Here is an 18,659-nt window from a genome sequence, read left to right on the forward strand (position 1 = left end):
AACACTCAGCAGCAAAAAGAAAAATGTTAGGTTGAAACAGCTCGAGGCGTTGTCAGAATAATGGATCACTTCAAACATGCAGTACGCTTTAAATGCTTCGTAGAAAAACTTGTACAAATATCACCTCCGACAGCCTTCTGACCCCGAGTCCATCACTAGCCCCTCTGTTGCAAGTTTTGTTGCTTCTATGTAACTTGTTTATGTGTGCTATGGCTACGAAGGTTTTTTCCTCGGCCTCAGTCTGGACCCCCTCCCGGGAGTCCAGCCTTCAGACTGAATATTTTTTTACTCTTTCCCCCCCAATATTTACCTGTTTCTCACCTTTTTATGTAAGGGACGCCAGAAGTTGGCAGACCTGTCAGCGATCCTGTTCTGTCTCCCTGTAATGTTTGATCCTGTTCTGTCTCCCTGTCCGATCGTGAATGGGATTGTGCTGAAAATCTCAATTTCCCCTCGGGGATTAATAAAGTACTTCAGATTCTGATTCACACAGAGATCTCTTAGAACTGCTGCATTAAAACTGAAACCGAATATCGTGAATTCATTCACCTGTGCCTTTTATACAGAACCTACGACTGATGAAATGTTAAGATTTGCGAGATACCCTTCACACAGACCCTGTTCCGGGTCTTGTGTTTTGAAGCAGGAAAATAGTCGGCTCTACTTAACCCATTCCGTGTCCATGCCTTTTGTTCAGGTGGAAAAAGCTCGGTTTCTGCGTGAAAGGGGCTTCTTAACCATTAAGTTCCACTTTCAATTTCCTGATTGAACCTCTGGCCAAACGTCTTCAGGTTCTTTTACAAAAGAAAAGTAAGTAGTCTCGGTGCTCGGAGTTCTGCCAGCTCCGCACACACTAAGGCTTTTTCTCGAGGTAATTCGAAGGAACCCACCCTTTCCTGGGCCTGCCACTGTCCAGCACCTTGCAGTACCACCAACCATTGGGGTTTCTCTCAAGAACCTCCAGACTGGTCCCCTCGGGGAATCCCATTGTCTCCTCGTCGCCGTGGTAATCCGCTATGGAGACGTAAACCTCTCTGAGGTTGTTGTGGATGATGTGGGGCTTGGGTCTCACGGTGGACGTGGGAAGGGCGTTCTTCTGAGGGCTGACGCTCAGGAATTCGGAGCTGCCGGTGCCGAATCGGTTCCGGCTGGGCAGCGTTATGTTGTTGGGCGCCAGGCTGCGCGGCATCGTGCCAAAGGAGGCGTTGCGTCTCACAGTGGGGCTGGAGCGAGGGTGGTCGGTGGAGTTGAGGGACTCGTTTCTCCTGAGAGAGCCGACCGGGCTTGGACTATCCCTGATGGGGGCTGAGATGAAGACAGACTGGGGACGGACAACCTGCTGCTGTTTGGCTCTGTTCTGTTTTCGTGATCCAAACAAGCCGGTCGGTATGGAAAAACCACCTGGAGGTTTGGAAGGAATGGGCGGAATCACTTTCTTTAGGTTTTGGTTGAGGTTGTTCATAGCTTGGACCCTTTGCTCGTTCTTCTCCAGGCTGTTGGACTTACTGAGGCTTCCGGGTTTTGAAGGAGTGCCATCAGATTCCGATCCCGCTATGTCGTCTTGTTGCCGCACGGGCTCTAGGAAGAACGTCGGCGCCCAACCCTCGGCGTCCCCCCAGCGGATATACCACCAGCCGCTCTCCTGCTTCTCAAGCACCAGCACCTCCACCCCCGCAGGAAAGCTCACCTCGGACTCTTGGACCTTCTCGTAAGGGTCGGTGGTGCGATAGAGAATGCAGCCTTCCAGGTCCGAGTCTCCCCGGCTGCCTTTGGAATAGTTGGAGGAGAACTCTGAGGACGTGCTCTGAGAAGAGAAGGAGTCCTCTGAGGAGACGACGGATGCGGTCTCAGAGTCCTCTCCTTTGGTTTTGGTGCCGTTCTTAAGCTGCCCTGTGGGCCGCAACTGTCTTCTCAAGGTGCTGATGTCCATCTTATCTCCACTGGACGCCTTTGCCAGCTGTGGCTTTGGTCTCACTACTGGTTTTGGTTTGGAGGAGGATTTGGTGTTGAGTGAGGCTTTGCTTTCCTCTTGGTCCTTCTTGGGTCTGGACATATCTGGAGTTGACTCATTGGAGGCGGATTTAGAACCTGACCCCTCCTCCCTCTTGGCTGACTTTTGGCTTCCGTTCAAGTCAATCTTCAGCTTGTTTGCCGCAGATCTCCACCCGCCTGATTTGAGGTTTTTCTTGCCAGTTTCTGACGAGACACTCGTCTTGGAGGAGTTGGAGTCCCGGCTGCACTGCCTCTCTGGGGTCTCCCTGAAGGGCCGGAAGCCATCGTTCTCATAGATGCACTCTTCCTCTCCCTCTGCCTCGTGGCCATCTTCGAACGACTCCCCCATCCGGAAGGAGGCGCTGTGGAGGGATGACGCCGGGGAGGGTTTTGAGGACAGTTGGGACCCTTTCTCGGAAGACGTGTCCTCGTTCTTCCCGTCCACCAAGGAAGCTTCGCCCCTCAGAAACTCAAACTCCGACTCCAGATCCAGATCGCCGATAGCCGGAACATCATACTCCGGCTCTTCGTACACAGGCTTCCCGGGGGACTCTGGAGCTTCAGAACCAGGGCTCCTGGGAGGGACCGTCTCCACCGAGTCTTGTTTCTTGGCAGGTGGAGCCGGGGGTGGAACTTTGGGGCGGCATAGCGTGCTCGTGCGACGGTTCAAATTAGGCTTCTTGCGTTTATCAATGTAGGAACACGGAGCCCAGCCCTCCCTCTCGCCTATCTGCACATACCACCATCCTCCGGAGTTCTTCTCAATCACCTAAAAAAAATCGCAGAAAACAAACGCATGGTTACTAATGAAAATGAAAGTACGGGTAAAAGACTGCATGGTCCTTACATCTGCTTTTTGGCCCCCGTTGAAACTGATCCCATCAGATATGCAAGACTGGAACTCTGCAATGGTGTAGTACTCCGCTTCCACTGTAGGGGGCTCTGGAGGTGACGGCAAAGGAAAGCCCTACAAATACAGGAACTGTTAATTCTGTATTTATTAAAGAATACTGTCATTTAGGTTCTTGTGCTAACATAATATAAATACTAATTATTATGTTTTATATTTTAGCCTTCACACATTTTCAATGTCTGGACTACAGGCAGGCCAGTCTAGTACCCGCACTCTTTTACTATGAAGCCACGCTGTTGTAACACGTGGCTCGGCATTGTCTTGCTGAAATAAGCAGGGGCGTCCACGATAACGTTGCTTGGATGGCAACATATGTTGCTCCAAAAGCTTTATGCATACTTGCCAACCCTCCCGGATTTTCCGGGAGACTCCCGAAATTCAGCGCCTCTCCCGAAAACCTCCCGGGACAAATTTTCTCCCGAAAATCTCCCGAAATTCAGGCGGAGCTGGAAGCCGCGCCCCCTCCAGCTCCATGCGGACCTGAGTGACGTCAGGTGCGCAACACCACGTAAACCGTTGGCCAACCAAAAAGTAACCCCGGTACGCTATAGCCAACATTCACCAGGAGATGGCAACAGACAAACATAGATCACTCTATTACATTATTCCCCTTTTAGAAATGTATAGAAGTTACTCAAAATAAACAACCCAACCAAAAAATGCAGCAGCTCAATTAAAAAACTGTACTTAAGCCACATTCTTTTTTCTTATTGCTGAACTCTTAACCCTCATTTGTAAAAAAATAAATAAATAACATGCTTATTATACAAACAGTATTTGTACACCTTTAACACAGATTGTTATACTGTCTTCAGAGATTCAGTTTTTTTTGGTGGTACTCGAAACCTTTCTGGGTACCTGCGAAAGGGTGTTCAGCACGGTTAGAAAAATAGTGACAGAGAATAGAACAAGGGTGGACAATTCAACCCTTAACTCAACAATGAGTAGATGAGTGTTATGTGTGTGTATATGTGTAAATAAATGAACACTGAAATTCAAGTATTTATTTTATTTATATATATATATATATATATATATATATATATATATATATATATATATATATATATATATATATATATACAGGTAAAAGCCAGTAAATTAGAATATTTTGAAAAACTTGATTTATTTCAGTAATTGCATTCAAAAGGTGTAACTTGTACATTATATTTATTCATTGCACACAGACTGATGCATTCAAATGTTTATTTCATTTAATTTTGATGATTTGAAGTGGCAACAAATGAAAATCCAAAATTCCGTGTGTCACAAAATTAGAATATTACTTAAGGCTAATACAAAAAAGGGATTTTTAGAAATGTTGGCCAACTGAAAAGTATGAAAATGAAAAATATGAGCATGTACAATACTCAATACTTGGTTGGAGCTCCTTTTGCCTCAATTACTGCGTTAATGCGGCGTGGCATGGAGTCGATGAGTTTCTGGCACTGCTCAGGTGTTATGAGAGCCCAGGTTGCTCTGATAGTGGCCTTCAACTCTTCTGCGTTTTTGGGTCTGGCATTCTGCATCTTCCTTTTCACAATACCCCACAGATTTTCTATGGGGCTAAGGTCAGGGGAGTTGGCGGGCCAATTTAGAACAGAAATACTATGGTCCGTAAACCAGGCACGGGTAGATTTTGCGCTGTGTGCAGGCGCCAAGTCCTGTTGGAACTTGAAATCTCCATCTCCATAGAGCAGGTCAGCAGCAGGAAGCATGAAGTGCTCTAAAACTTGCTGGTAGACGGCTGCGTTGACCCTGGATCTCAGGAAACAGAGTGGACCGACACCAGCAGATGACATGGCACCCCAAACCATCACTGATGGTGGAAACTTTACACTAGACTTCAGGCAACGTGGATCCTGTGCCTCTCCTGTCTTCCTCCAGACTCTGGGACCTCGATTTCCAAAGGAAATGCAAAATTTGCATGGTTGGGTGATGGTTTGGGGTGCCATGTCATCTGCTGGTGTCGGTCCACTCTGTTTCCTGAGATCCAGGGTCAACGCAGCCGTCTACCAGCAAGTTTTAGAGCACTTCATGCTTCCTGCTGCTGACCTGCTCTATGGAGATGGAGATTTCAAGTTCCAACAGGACTTGGCGCCTGCACACAGCGCAAAATCTACCCGTGCCTGGTTTACGGACCATGGTATTTCTGTTCTAAATTGGCCCGCCAACTCCCCTGACCTTAGCCCCATAGAAAATCTGTGGGGTATTGTGAAAAGGAAGATGCAGAATGCCAGACCCAAAAACGCAGAAGAGTTGAAGGCCACTATCAGAGCAACCTGGGCTCTCATAACACCTGAGCAGTGCCAGAAACTCATCGACTCCATGCCACGCCGCATTAACGCAGTAATTGAGGCAAAAGGAGCTCCAACCAAGTATTGAGTATTGTACATGCTCATATTTTTCATTTTCATACTTTTCAGTTGGCCAACATTTCTAAAAATCCCTTTTTTGTATTAGCCTTAAGTAATATTCTAATTTTGTGACACACGGAATTTTGGATTTTCATTTGTTGCCACTTCAAATCATCAAAATTAAATGAAATAAACATTTGAATGCATCAGTCTGTGTGCAATGAATAAATATAATGTACAAGTTACACCTTTTGAATGCAATTACTGAAATAAATCAAGTTTTTCAAAATAAACTAATTTACTGGCTTTTACCTGTATATATCTATATATATAATAAAATAAATATATATACAGCTAGAATTCACTGAAAGTCAAGTATTTCTTATATATATATATATATATATATATATATGAAATACTTGACTTGGTGAATTCTAGCTGTAAATATACTCCTCCCCTCTTAGCCCCGCCCCCAACCACGCCCCCGCCCCACCCCGACCACGCCCCCCCACCCCACCACCTCCCGAAATCGGAGGTCTCAAGGTTGGCAAGTATGGCTTTATGTACCTTTCAGCATTAATGGTGCCTTCACAGATGTGTAAGTTACCCATGTCTTGGCCACTAATACACCCCCATACCATCACACATGCTGCCTTTTACACTTTCACCCTAGAACAATCCGGATGGTTCTTTTCCTCTTTGGTCCAGAGGACACGACGCCCACAATTTCTAAAAAAAAAAAAACTATTCGAAATGTGGACTCGTCAGACCACAGAACACTTTTCCACTTTGCATCAGTCCATCTTAGATGAGCTCGGGCCCAGCGAAGCCGGCGGCGTTTCCGGGTGTTGTTGATAAATGGAGTAGTAGTCAGTAGTCAGTGTGCGGCTTCTATCGCAATATGACAAGGAGTCAAGACACAGACATTATTGTGCGAATAGCTGACAACACAACACCTTCCTTCCTTTCTTTAATCGCGTTCAGGTCTGGAGGAATCATACAAAACTCAATGCCAAGCCCAAAACGTGGCTTGCTGAAATAAGCAGGGGCGTCCATGATAACGTTGCTTGGATGGCAACATATGTTGCTGTATGTACCTTTCAGCATTAATGGTGCCTTCACAGATGTGTAAGTTACCCATGTCTTGGCCACTAATACACCCCCATACCATCACACATGCTGCCTTTTACACTTTCACCCTAGAACAATCCGGATGGTTCTTTTCCTCTTTGGTCCAGAGGACACGACGCCCACAATTTCTAAAAAAAAAAACTATTCGAAATGTGGACTCGTCAGACCACAGAACACTTTTCCACTTTGCATCAGTCCATCTTAGATGAGCTCGGGCCCAGCGAAGCAGGCGGTGTTTCCGGGTGTTGTTGATAAATGGAGTAGTAGTCAGTAGTGAGTGTGCGGCTTCTATCGCATTATGACAAGGAGTCAAGACACAGACATTATTGTGCGAATAGCTGACAACACAACACCTTCCTTCCTTTCTTTAATCGCGTTCAGGTCTGGAGGAATCATACAAAACTCAATGCCAAGCCCAAAACGTGGCTTGCTGAAATAAGCAGGGGCGTCCATGATAACGTTGCTTGGATGGCAACATATGTTGCTGTGTGTACCTTTCAGCATTAATGGTGCCTTCACAGATGTGTAAGTTACCCATGTCTTGGCCACTAATACACCCCCATACCATCACACATGCTGCCTTTTACACTTTCACCCTAGAACAATCCGGATGGTTCTTTTCCTCTTTGGTCCAGAGGACACGACGCCCACAATTTCTAAAAAAAAAAAACTATTCGAAATGTGGACTCGTCAGACCACAGAACACTTTTCCATTTTGTATCAGTCCATCTTAGATGAGCTCGGGCCCAGCGAAGCCGGCGGTGTTTCCGGGTGTTGTTGATAAATGGAGTAGTAGTCAGTAGTCAGTGTGCGGCTTCTATCGCAATATGACAAGGAGTCAAGACACAGACATTATTGTGCGAATAGCTGACAACACAACACCTTCCTTCCTTTCTTTAATCGCGTTCAGGTCTGGAGGAATCATACAAAACTCAATGCCAAGCCCAAAACGTGGCTTGCTGAAATAAGCAGGGGCGTCCATGATAACGTTGCTTGGATGGCAACATATGTTGCTGTGTGTACCTTTCAGCATTAATGGTGCCTTCACAGATGTGTAAGTTACCCATGTCTTGGCCACTAATACACCCCCATACCATCACACATGCTGCCTTTTACACTTTCACCCTAGAACAATCCGGATGGTTCTTTTCCTCTTTGGTCCAGAGGACACGACGCCCACAATTTCTAAAAAAAAAAAAACTATTCGAAATGTGGACTCGTCAGACCGCAGAACACTTTTCCACTTTTGCATCAGTCCATCTTAGATGAGCTCGGGCCCAGCGAAGCCGGCGGCGTTTCTGGGTGTTGTTGATAAATGGCTTTGGCTTTGCATAGTAGAGTTTTAACTTGCACTTACAGATGTAGCGACCAACTGTAGTTACTAGAGATGCGCGGTTTGCGGGCACAACCGCGGAGTCCGCGGATTATCCGCGAATCGGGCGGATGAAATTTAAAAAAATTAGATTTTATCAGCGGGTCGGGTCGGGTCGGGTCGGGTCGGGTCGGGCGATTGAAATAAAAAAAAATTAGATTTTAAATAGATTCAGGCGGGTGGCAGTTAAACCAATTCGGAAATATGATGTAGCTCAGCGCGGCTCCCATATGATTGCGCACTGGTGTGCGTCTGGGTCGTGACAGCGTGGCACGCGAATGTCTGTGCTGCATTGGATCAGCCCCCCAGCCAATGGCTTTGGCTGGGGGGCGGGACTTCCGGGCAAGTTAGGGAAGTGACGTTGTTGACAGGAAGTGTTAGTTCGAGTTTTGCCGGGAAAGAGGGGAGACGCACATTGGAGCTGTTGTGTGGTTACATTGCATCTTATTACAATAAATACGAGACAAACGAATAAGTCTATGAGCCTACGTTCCTGGGAACATTACAATATATACATAGTTAAATGTTGTTACCCACATACGAAAAACGAGCAGGCACCTGCAGCATATGCCACAACAGAAGAAGAAAAAGGAAAAGAGATGGACACTTTTACGGAGCGGAGGGACGCCTCGCCGGGGTCCGGGACCGAGGCCCCTTCCCCCGAGAGGGCCCCACCGGGAGCCGTAGCTGAGGCGATCCGCGAGAAGGGCCCGACGCACGTGCGGGGTCACCACCGCGCCCACCGCACCGACACCCCGCCTCGTCCGCCTTCGCCGCGGCCGGCGTCACGCGCAGCAGGTAAGCAGCTTACCTGCCCGCCACCCCCGTGGCCGGGGGCGCGTAACAGGGGTCACTCCGCGCGCAGTGCGCTCACGAAAGGGGTGGGGCTCACCCTGGTTGATATAGACAGCAGCTAGGACGGTGGCCATGGAAGTCGGAACCCGCTAAGGAGTGTGTAACAACCCACCTGCCGAATCAACTAGCCCTGAAAATGGATGGCGCTGGAGCGTCGGGCCCATATACCCGGCCGTCGCCGGCAGCGAGACGCGCTTGGAGGTGCGCTCAGCGCGGCTCCCATATGATTGCGCACTGGTGTGCGTCTGGGTCGTGACAGCGTGGCACGCGAATGTCTGTGCTGCATTGGATCAGTCTCCTTTCTTTAACAGGCAAAAGCTTTATAACCTCACTAATGCCTTGCATCGTCTATATTAGATATATAACAACAAGCGGGTGCGGGCGGATGGCGGGCGGATGCAGTTCTGATCAAATGTTAGATCGGGTGGATTGCGGATGGTTGACGACTTTCTGATGCGGTTGCGGATGAAATAATTGCCTATCCGCGCATCTCTAGTAGTTACTGACAGTGGTTTTCTGAAGTGTTCCTGAGCCCGTGTGGTGATATCCTTTACACACCGATGTCGCTTTTTGATGCAGTACCGCCCGAGGGTTCGACGGTCACGGGCATTCAATGTGCAGTGATTTCTCCAGATTATCTGAACCTTTTTGATGATATTACGGAGCGTAGATGGTGAAATCCCTCAATTCCTTGCAATAGCTGCTTGAGAAATGTTGTTCTTAAACAATTTGCTCAGGCATTTGTTGACAAAGCGGTGACCCTCGCCCCCGTCCTTGTTTGTGAACGACTGAGCATTTCATGGAAGCTGCTTTTATACCCAATCATGGCACCCACCTGTTCCCAATCAGCCTGTTCACCTGTGGGATGTTCCAAATAAGTCTTTGATGAGCATTCCCTCAACTTTCTCAGTCTTTTTTGCCCCTCGTGCCAGCTTTTTTGAATCATGTCGCAGGCATCAAATTCCAAATGAGCTAATATTTGTTTCTCAGTGTGAACATGAAATATCTTGTCTTTGAAGTCTATTCAATTGAATATAAGTTGAAAAGGATTTGTTGTATTCTCTTTTTATTGACCATTTACACAACGTGACAACTTCACTGCTTTTGGGGGGTTTGTGAGTGTTTGTGTACTATATATAAAGTATATACAGTATAACATATTTAAGTCATAAAAAGCATCCTCACCAGCGTTGCATCTCTGCGTGGAGGAGGTTTTTGCCTGAGGACTGGAGAGCCTGTGAAAGAAAACAAAAAAAATAATCATTCCTTAATATTCGACTTTATAGCCCGAAAACAATGAATGAAACATTTTTTTTTGAAAATGTCCAACAAAACAAATATATTATAGTTTTTTTTTTGGAAATAATTAGAAACAATTTTGTAAACAATAGTGTGTAGTAGGATTGTGCAGTATACCGGTACTAGTATAGTACCACGATACTAATTAATCATATTCGGTACTATACCGCCTCTAAAAAGTACCGGTCCCCCATTTTTTTTTATTAACGGGCATGACGGCGCGTCGTCACGTGGTGACATTGCTGGTTATACGAGCAGAGGAGCATGTTGGGCAGCGCACACACACAGAGTACTTACAAGCAGACACAGTGTGTAGACAGAAAAGGGAGAACGGACGCATTTTGGTGTAAAAAGTAAAGATAAAGGTGAAGTTATAACACTGACTATAACGCAAAATCACTAATCCTGGCCTCCTTGGCTACAAATAAAGTATGTTTCTTACAAGTAGCATTATCACTGGAGGATGAGGAATAGCTAAACATGCTTCACTACACACCGTAGGAGGATACAATAGCTCACCGGCGTCACAATGTAAACAAACGCCATGGGTGGATCTACACCTGACATCCACTGTAATGATACCAAGTACAATAGTGTATCTACACTCTTAGAAATAAGGGTTCTAAAAGGGTTCTTCTACAAGGGCTGAGGTTCTAACTGGAACCATTTGCTTCTGAAAAACCCTTTCCCGAAGAAAGGGTTTTTCAAGGGTTCTTGGTAACGCTAATGGTTCCTTTGAACCTTTGAAACATGAAAGGGTTCTTAGTGGAACTCCCTGCATGGGTTCTAGATGAAACCCTTGACAAACGAAAGGGTTCTTAGTGGAACTCCCTGTGTGGGTTCTAGATGAAACCCTTGAAATACGAAAGGGTTCTTAGTGGAACTCCCTGCGTGGGTTCTAGATGAAAGTCTTGAAATACAAAAGGGTTCTTAGTGGAACTCCCTGTGTGGGTTCTAAATGAAACCCTTGAAATACGAAAGGGTTCTTAGTGGAACTCCCCGTGTGGGTTCTAGATGAAACCCTTGAAATACGAAAGGGTTCTTAGTGGAACTCCCTGTGTGGGTTCTAAATGAAACCCTTGAAATACGAAAGGGTTCTTAGTGGAACTCCCTGTGTGGGTTCTAGATGAAACCCTTGAAACATGAAAGGGTTCTTAGTGGAACTCCCTGCATGGGTTCTAGATGAAACCCTTGACAAACGAAAGGGTTCTTAGTGGAACTCCCTGTGTGGGTTCTAGATGAAACCCTTGAAATACGAAAGGGTTCTTAGTGGAACTCCCTGCGTGGGTTCTAGATGAAAGTCTTGAAATACAAAAGGGTTCTTAGTGGAACTCCCTGTGTGGGTTCTAAATGAAACCCTTGAAATACGAAAGGGTTCTTAGTGGAACTCCCCGTGTGGGTTCTAGATGAAACCTTTGAAACATGAAAGGGTTCTTAGTGGAACTCCCTGCATGGGTTCTAGATGAAACCCTTGACAAACGAAAGGGTTCTTAGTGGAACTCCCTGCATGGGTTCTAGATGAAACCCTTGACAAACGAAAGGGTTCTTAGTGGAACTCCCTGTGTGGGTTCTAGATGAAACCCTTGAAATACGAAAGGGTTCTTAGTGGAACTCCCTGCGTGGGTTCTAAATGAAAGTCTTGAAATACAAAAGGGTTCTTAGTGGAACTCCCTGTGTGGGTTCTAGATGAAACCCTTGAAATACGAAAGGGTTCTTAGTGGAACTACCTGCATGGGTTCTAGATGAAACCCTTGACAAACGAAAGGGTTCTTAGTGGAACTCCCTGTGTGGGTTCTAGATGAAACCCTTGACAAACGAAAGGGTTCTTAGTGGAACTCCCTGTGTGGGTTCTAGATGAAACCCTTGAAATACGAAAGGGTTCTTAGTGGAACTCCCTGCGTGGGTTCTAGATGAAAGTCTTGAAATACAAAAGGGTTCTTAGTGGAACTCCCTGTGTGGGTTCTAGATGAAACCCTTGAAATACGAAAGGGTTCTTAGTGGAACTCCCTGTGTGGGTTGTAAATGAAACCCTTGAAATACGAAAGGTTTCTTAGTGGAACTCCCTGTGTGGGTTCTAGATGAAACCTTTGAAACATGAAAGGGTTCTTAGTGGAACTCCCTGCATGGGTTCTAGATGAAACCCTTGACAAACGAAAGGGTTCTTAGTGGAACTCCCTGTGTGGGTTCTAGATGAAACCCTTGAAATACGAAAGGGTTCTTAGTGGAACTCCCTGCGTGGGTTCTAGATGAAAGTCTTGAAATACAAAAGGGTTCTTAGTGGAACTCCCTGTGTGGGTTCTAGATGAAACCCTTGAAATATGAAAGGGTTCTTAGTGGAACTCCCTGTGTGGGTTCTAAATGAAACCCATGAAATACGAAAGGGTTCTTAGTGGAACTCCCTGCGTGGGTTCTTTGTAGAACCTCTCATGGGGGGTTCTGGGTGGAACCTTACACACACAGTTTTATAAAGGTTCCACCTGGAGCCAAAAAGGGTTCTCCTATGAGGACGAGCCGAAGAACCTTATATGGTTCTACTTAGCACTTTTATTTCTAAGAGTGTAGTCGATACTACTATGATTATTTTTTTAGTATCAAAAATTCATATTATGTTTATAAAGTCAGTAAATACGTCCCTGGACACATGAGGACTTTGAATATGGCCAATGTATGATCCTGTAACTACTTGGTATCGCATCGATACCTAAATGTGTGGTATCATCCAAAACTAATGTCAAGTATCAAAGAAGAGAAGAATAAGTGATTATTACATTTGAACAGAAGTGTAGATAGAACATGTTAAAACAGAAAAAAAGTGTGACACCTACCCTTTACATCAGTATTTCTTAACCATATTATTATTGGTTTATTAGGTACTATATTTTATTGTACGATCCTGTAATTACTTGGTATCGGATCGATACCTAAATGTGTGGTATCATCCAAAACTAATGTCAAGTATCAAAGAAGAGAAGAATAAGTGATTATTACATTTGAACAGAAGTGTAGATAGAACATGTTAAAACAGAAAATAAGCAGATATTAACAGTAAATGAACAAGTGGATTAATAATATTTTTTTTTACAGTTTGTCCCTCATAATGTGTACAAAATAATAGGTGCATAAATGACTGGAGACTAATTAGGAGTCTTTGTTTGTTTACTTACTACTAAAAGACAAGTTGTCTAGTATGTTCACTACTTTATGTAAAGACTAAATGACAATAATAAACATATGTTTCATGTACACTAACATTTGTTGTTCAAATAAAGACAATAATTACATTTTTTGTCGTCCCCTTTATTGAGAAAAGTATCGAAATACATTTTGGTACCAGAAGCGGTACTTAACTATTGGTATGGGGACAAGCCTAGTGTGTAGTGACATTACAATGTGGCTTGTGCAGCCCTTTGAGACACTTGCGATTTAGGGCTGTATAAATAAACATTGATTGATTGATTGATTGATACATGCACTAATAACGATACGGGGACTGACCGATCTCCACTCGATGAGGTGCGATACGGGCCACAGCTGGCGAGGCCTGCTCGGCTCTTGCTTTGCTCTCCTGAGCGCCACCAACAGGACCGGAGTCAGAACACAGCACCGGCGAGCTGATCTCCGTCCGTGCCGCCGGCGGACTCTCCGAGACTCCGTCCGCGTCCCTCTCGCCCGGGGCTTTTTTGTTGAGCAGGGTGCTGATCTCCATGATGTTGCCGATGATCTCCACCGGGCCCGTCGCCGTCTTTTTCCGCGGGGACAGGTCCTCCTTCATCTTCTTGAGGTAAGACGCCGGAGCCCAGCCCTCCTTATCTTGGTACCTGCCAAACAAACAACACCCAGGATGCATTACAGGAATGCTCAGGGAAAATCCTGCTGTGAGGCCCACCTGATGAACCACCATCCTTCCAGGTTCTTCTGAATCACTTCCACAGTGACGCCCTTCTCGAACGCTATTTCGTCTTTTCCCTGGCTGGTGTAAGGTTGCACTGTGACGTACGTCTCTTCTGTGGAACACACAACAAAAACATATTTTATGTAAGAATTTGTACACCATCTCATTTAATTCCCCTGAAAACATTCGCATGTTGCACAATGAGATGTAAGCATGAGATAGTCTGTAAAATATATATATTTATCAGGAATTTTCCCAATATATTTATCGGATACAAACACTTATATCCAAGAAATTCTAATGGGAAAGTAAAGTAAAATATTCTTGTGTGATTAGTATGCAAGGCTAATATTTTGGTCAGAATTAAAGCCATGCAATAACCTCTGCTACTTTTTTCTGTTGGTTTCGGAGCTGCACTGCGATACGTCTTTAAAGAGGTAATATTATCTTTTTTTCCTACATTTTAAACACTTCCTTGTAGGGCCAATATTTGGTACCGGTACCAAAATGTATTTCGATACTTTTCTAAATAAAGGGGACCACAAAAAATTTCATTTTTATAAAATATTGAACATACTAGATAAGGCTGAAACGACGCGTCGACGTAGTCGACGTCATCGGTTACGTAAATACGTCGACGCCGTTTTTGTGCGTCGGCGCGTCGCATATTTACGTCACACTACTGTCATGGCGGAGCGCAAAGCAGACGATGCGAGCGAGGGGGAAAAAGCACGCCAAAAGTCGTCAAAAGTGTGGGAGTATTTCAATAAACGGCCTAATAATGTTGTTGTATGCACACTGTGTCGAGCGGAAATGGCCTATCATAGCAGCACAACGGCTATGAACGAACATTTGAAAAGAAAACCCCCGACAGCGTTCTTGCCATCACCATCAACAAGTCAATCGTCCGCGTGCGTATACGTTGTCATCATTACACAAAAACATGAATGTGTCATTTGTATCTGCGTTGTAAATTCATAAACTAAAGCACCGTTTGCTCTGAGAGGCGCGTTTGGCGTGCCTGTTCAGTGTTTACAAAGACGCGCTCCTCTTTAACGCTGTGGAGAGGCGGCGGCGGCGGCGAGCGAGCGGCGAGGCGGGGCGCGCCGGGAGCGACGCCGCAAGAGACAGGGGACGACGAGCGAGCGAGGAAGAGGAGCTGAAAAGCGAGGAAAGAAAGAGAAAAGAGTTGGAAGAGAAAAGACTTTGTGTAAAATTAAAAGATTGTAAACCTGGCAAAGCCGTCTGGCGTTCAGTCTGTCGGTCCTGAAAGAACCCCACGGCACAAGACGTGTCACAAACGCTAACGTTAATTAGTTGTGCAAATACCTTTTACAACATTAACAGTTACATATACTATGTACAAACCAACAATTAACTTTCACTTTAATCATACTATCATTGTTGTGTTATTAAGCAAAATAAGCAATACTTTTACTTTTGTTGAAATGTTTACACTGTACACTTTTTTGTATTGGATGTTTAGCTTTATTTTTGCACATTTTAGCAAATAAGCAATACTTTTACTTTTGTTGAAATGTTTACACTTGTTACAGAATATTTCCGTTTTGCACTTTTTTGTATTGGATGTTTATCTTTATTTTTGCACATTTTAAAGCAAAATAAGCAATACTTTTACTTTTTAAATGCTTATACTATTCCAGAATATTAAGATTTGCACTGGATGTTTACTTTTATATTTGCACATTAAAAAGCAAATAAGCTACTTTTAATTTTGTTAAATGTTAAAAGTTTTAAATGTTTACATTGTTACAGAATATTTTGTCATGTTGTTGTCAATGTTGACTGAGTGGCCATACTTTTTTTTTTGTAAATAAAAGCCATGCCTTTTGAAAAAACTGGCCTACATTTATTTTTTCCTCTTCATTTTAAATAAAAAAAATAATCGGTAAAAGGAAAAATAATCTATAGATTAATCGAAAAAAAAATAATCTATAGATTAACCGATTAATCGAAAAAATAATCTATAGATTAATCGATAGAAAAATAATCGTTAGCTGCAGCCCTAATACTAGACAACTTGTCTTTTAGTAGTAAGTAAACAAACAAAGTGTCAATACGTGGACTATGGTGTGGTTGTTTTCCTGAGATGCAAGTGAACTTGGACCGGACATGGCGTGAAGGTAATGATGTCTTTATTTTAACACTAATAAAAGGAATAAACAAAAAGGCGCGCACAAGGGCGGAAGTACAAAACTTGGCTATAAAAACAAAAACTAGCACAAAGGCAGAACTATGGACAAAAAACAAAAGACACTAACTGTGGCATTAATAAACAAAACGTACTTGCGATGACGCGAACAGGGCAGCATGGACTATGAAACAAGCAGCGTGAACTAAGCATGAAACCGTAAACATGACATGAAACAGAGTGATGTCGCCAGCAAGACAGCCTGGCAACAATGGCTTTAAATAATACAGACGTGATTGACAACAGGTGCGCGAGTGCAAAACGTGAAACAGGTGAAACTAATGGTTGCTATGGTGACAAAACAAACAAGAGTGCCCAAAGAGTCCAAAAACAAAACCTGAACATAACCAAAACAAAACATGATCACAGAGACATGACACAAAGACTCCTAATTAGTCTGCTGACGTATGCAGTAACATATTGTGTCATCTATACACCTATTATTTTCTACACATTATGAGGGACAAACTGTAAAAAATGGCGGACGTGCGCACATTTTCAGGACTTATGCAGATCCCAAATGCCGATCAGCAGTAACAGAAGGTAAGAAAGGTCGCTTTTGCCTAATATACCTTATACACACAGCATAATAATACTCCTATGTTGAAGCACAGTACAATCCATCAAGCGGTGTGGCTTCATAGCTTACCAAAGTCCTACTAAAACATTTTGATGGATTTTTGAGCGCCATGTGTAATGTTCTATATTTTCAATGGAACATATAACATGTTGGTGTTGTTTACTTGAGTCATATTGCAGTCTACGCGTATCTCTTATGTGTGACTGCCATCATATTGCAGTCTACACGTATCTCTTATGTGTGACTGCCATCATATTGCAGTCTACACGTATCTTCTATGTGTGACTGCCATCATATTGCAGTCTACACGTATCTCTTATGTGTGACTGCCATCATATTGCAGTTTACACGTATCTCTTATGTGTGACTGCCATCATATTGCAGTCTACACGTATATCTAATGTGAAACTGCCATCATATTGCGGTCTACACGTATCTCTAATGTGTGACTGCCATCATATTACAGTCGACATGTATCTCTTATGTATGACTGCCATCATATTGCAGTCTACACGTATCTCTTATGTGTGACTGCCATCATATGGCAGTCTACACATATCTCTTATGTGTGACTGCCATCATATTGCACGGACTGTACGATAATATTTTCTGCTAGAGGCTGACATTCATTTACTGCTGTTTACATTTTTATTTGTATTTATTTATTTATTACTATAATTTTTTTGTCCTGTCCAGCTTCTCAGGCAAATCATAGTTTTTTTTTTTTAAATGTATCTAAATTTATTTATTTATTTATTCATTTATTTATTTATTTATTCATTTTTTCGGTCCTGTCCAGCTTCTCAGGCAAATCATTAATTTTTTTTCAATTTATTTAGTTAAAAAAATATATATATATATTATTTTTTTTCATTTTTTTGTCCTGTCCAGCTTCTCAGGCAAATCATAGTTGTTTTTTTTAAATGTATCTAAATTTATTTCTTTATTTATTCATTTATTTATTTATTAATTTTTTCGGTCCTGTCCAGCTTCTCAGGCAAATCATTAATTTTTTTTCAATTTATTTAGTTTAAAAAATATATATATATATTATTTTTTTTCATTTTTTTGTCCTGTCCAGCTTCTCAGGCAAATCATAGTTGTTTTTTTTAAAATGTATCTACATTTATTTATTTATTTATTTATTTTTTCGGTCCTGTCCAGCTTCTCAGGCAAATCATAGTTTGTTTTTTTTAAATGTATCTAAATTTATTTATTTATTTATTCATTTATTTATTTATTAATTTTTTCGGTCCTGTCCAGCTTCTCAGGCAAATCATAAATTTTTTTTCAATTTATTTAGTTTAAAAAAATATATATATATATTATTTTTTTTCATTTTTTTGTCCTGTCCAGCTTCTCAGGCAAATCATAGTTGTTTTTTTTAAATGTATATAAATTTATTTATTTATTTATTCATTTATTTATTTATTTATTTTTTCGGTCCTGTCCAGCTTCTCAGGCAAATCATTAATTTTTTTCCAATTTATTTAGTTTAAAAATATATATATATATATTATTTTTTTTCATTTTTTTGTCCTGTCCAGCTTCTCAGGCAAATCATTTTTATTTTTTTTTAAATGTATCTAAATGTATTTATTTATTTATTCATTTATTTATTTTTTATTTTTTTCGGTCCTGTCCAGCTTCTCAGGCAAATTATTATTTTTTTTTTCAATTTATTTAGTTTAAAAAATATATATATATATATATATTTTTTTTTTTTTCTTTTTTTTGTCCTGTCCAGTTTCTCAGGCAAATCTTTTTTTTTTTTTTTATTAATTAATTGATTTTTTCTTAATTATTTTTTAATTTGTTTTTTTTGGGGGGGGTCCTGTCCAGCTTCTCAGGAAAATCATACAGGTTGTTTTTTTTTTTTTTTTTTTTTAATTTTTATTTTTTTATTTATTGTATTTATTTTTAATTGTTTTGGTCCTGTCCAGCTTCTCAGGCAAATAATTTTTTTTTTTAAATTAATTAATTGATTTTTTCTTAATTTTTTTTTAATTTTTTTTTTTTTTTTTGGGGTCCTGTCCAGCTTCTCAGGAAAATCATA

At 42.3% G+C, this 18,659-nt stretch overlaps 1 protein-coding gene across 4 annotated transcripts in view; it reads right to left on the minus strand.

Annotated features, from left to right (window-relative positions):
* Positions 1-701: 701 nt before the first annotated feature.
* Positions 702-18,659, minus strand: part of sh3pxd2ab (SH3 and PX domains 2Ab) — a 283,993-nt gene continuing 266,035 nt past the window's right edge. For all 4 annotated transcript variants that reach the window (XM_061968244.1, XM_061968226.1, XM_061968235.1 and 1 more), the window contains 5 exons: positions 13,806-13,923; positions 13,415-13,737; positions 9,806-9,855; positions 2,840-2,959; positions 702-2,761 (listed from right to left, as the gene is read on the minus strand). In XM_061968244.1, coding sequence (XP_061824228.1) covers positions 854-2,761; positions 2,840-2,959; positions 9,806-9,855; positions 13,415-13,737; positions 13,806-13,923 — 2,519 coding nt within the window. In that variant the 3' untranslated portion in view covers positions 702-853. The remainder of the gene's footprint in view (positions 2,762-2,839; positions 2,960-9,805; positions 9,856-13,414; positions 13,738-13,805; positions 13,924-18,659) is intronic.

This window comes from Nerophis lumbriciformis, linkage group LG02 (genome assembly GCF_033978685.3).
Source record: "Nerophis lumbriciformis linkage group LG02, RoL_Nlum_v2.1, whole genome shotgun sequence".
Classification (NCBI taxonomy): Eukaryota; Metazoa; Chordata; class Actinopteri; order Syngnathiformes; family Syngnathidae; genus Nerophis; species Nerophis lumbriciformis.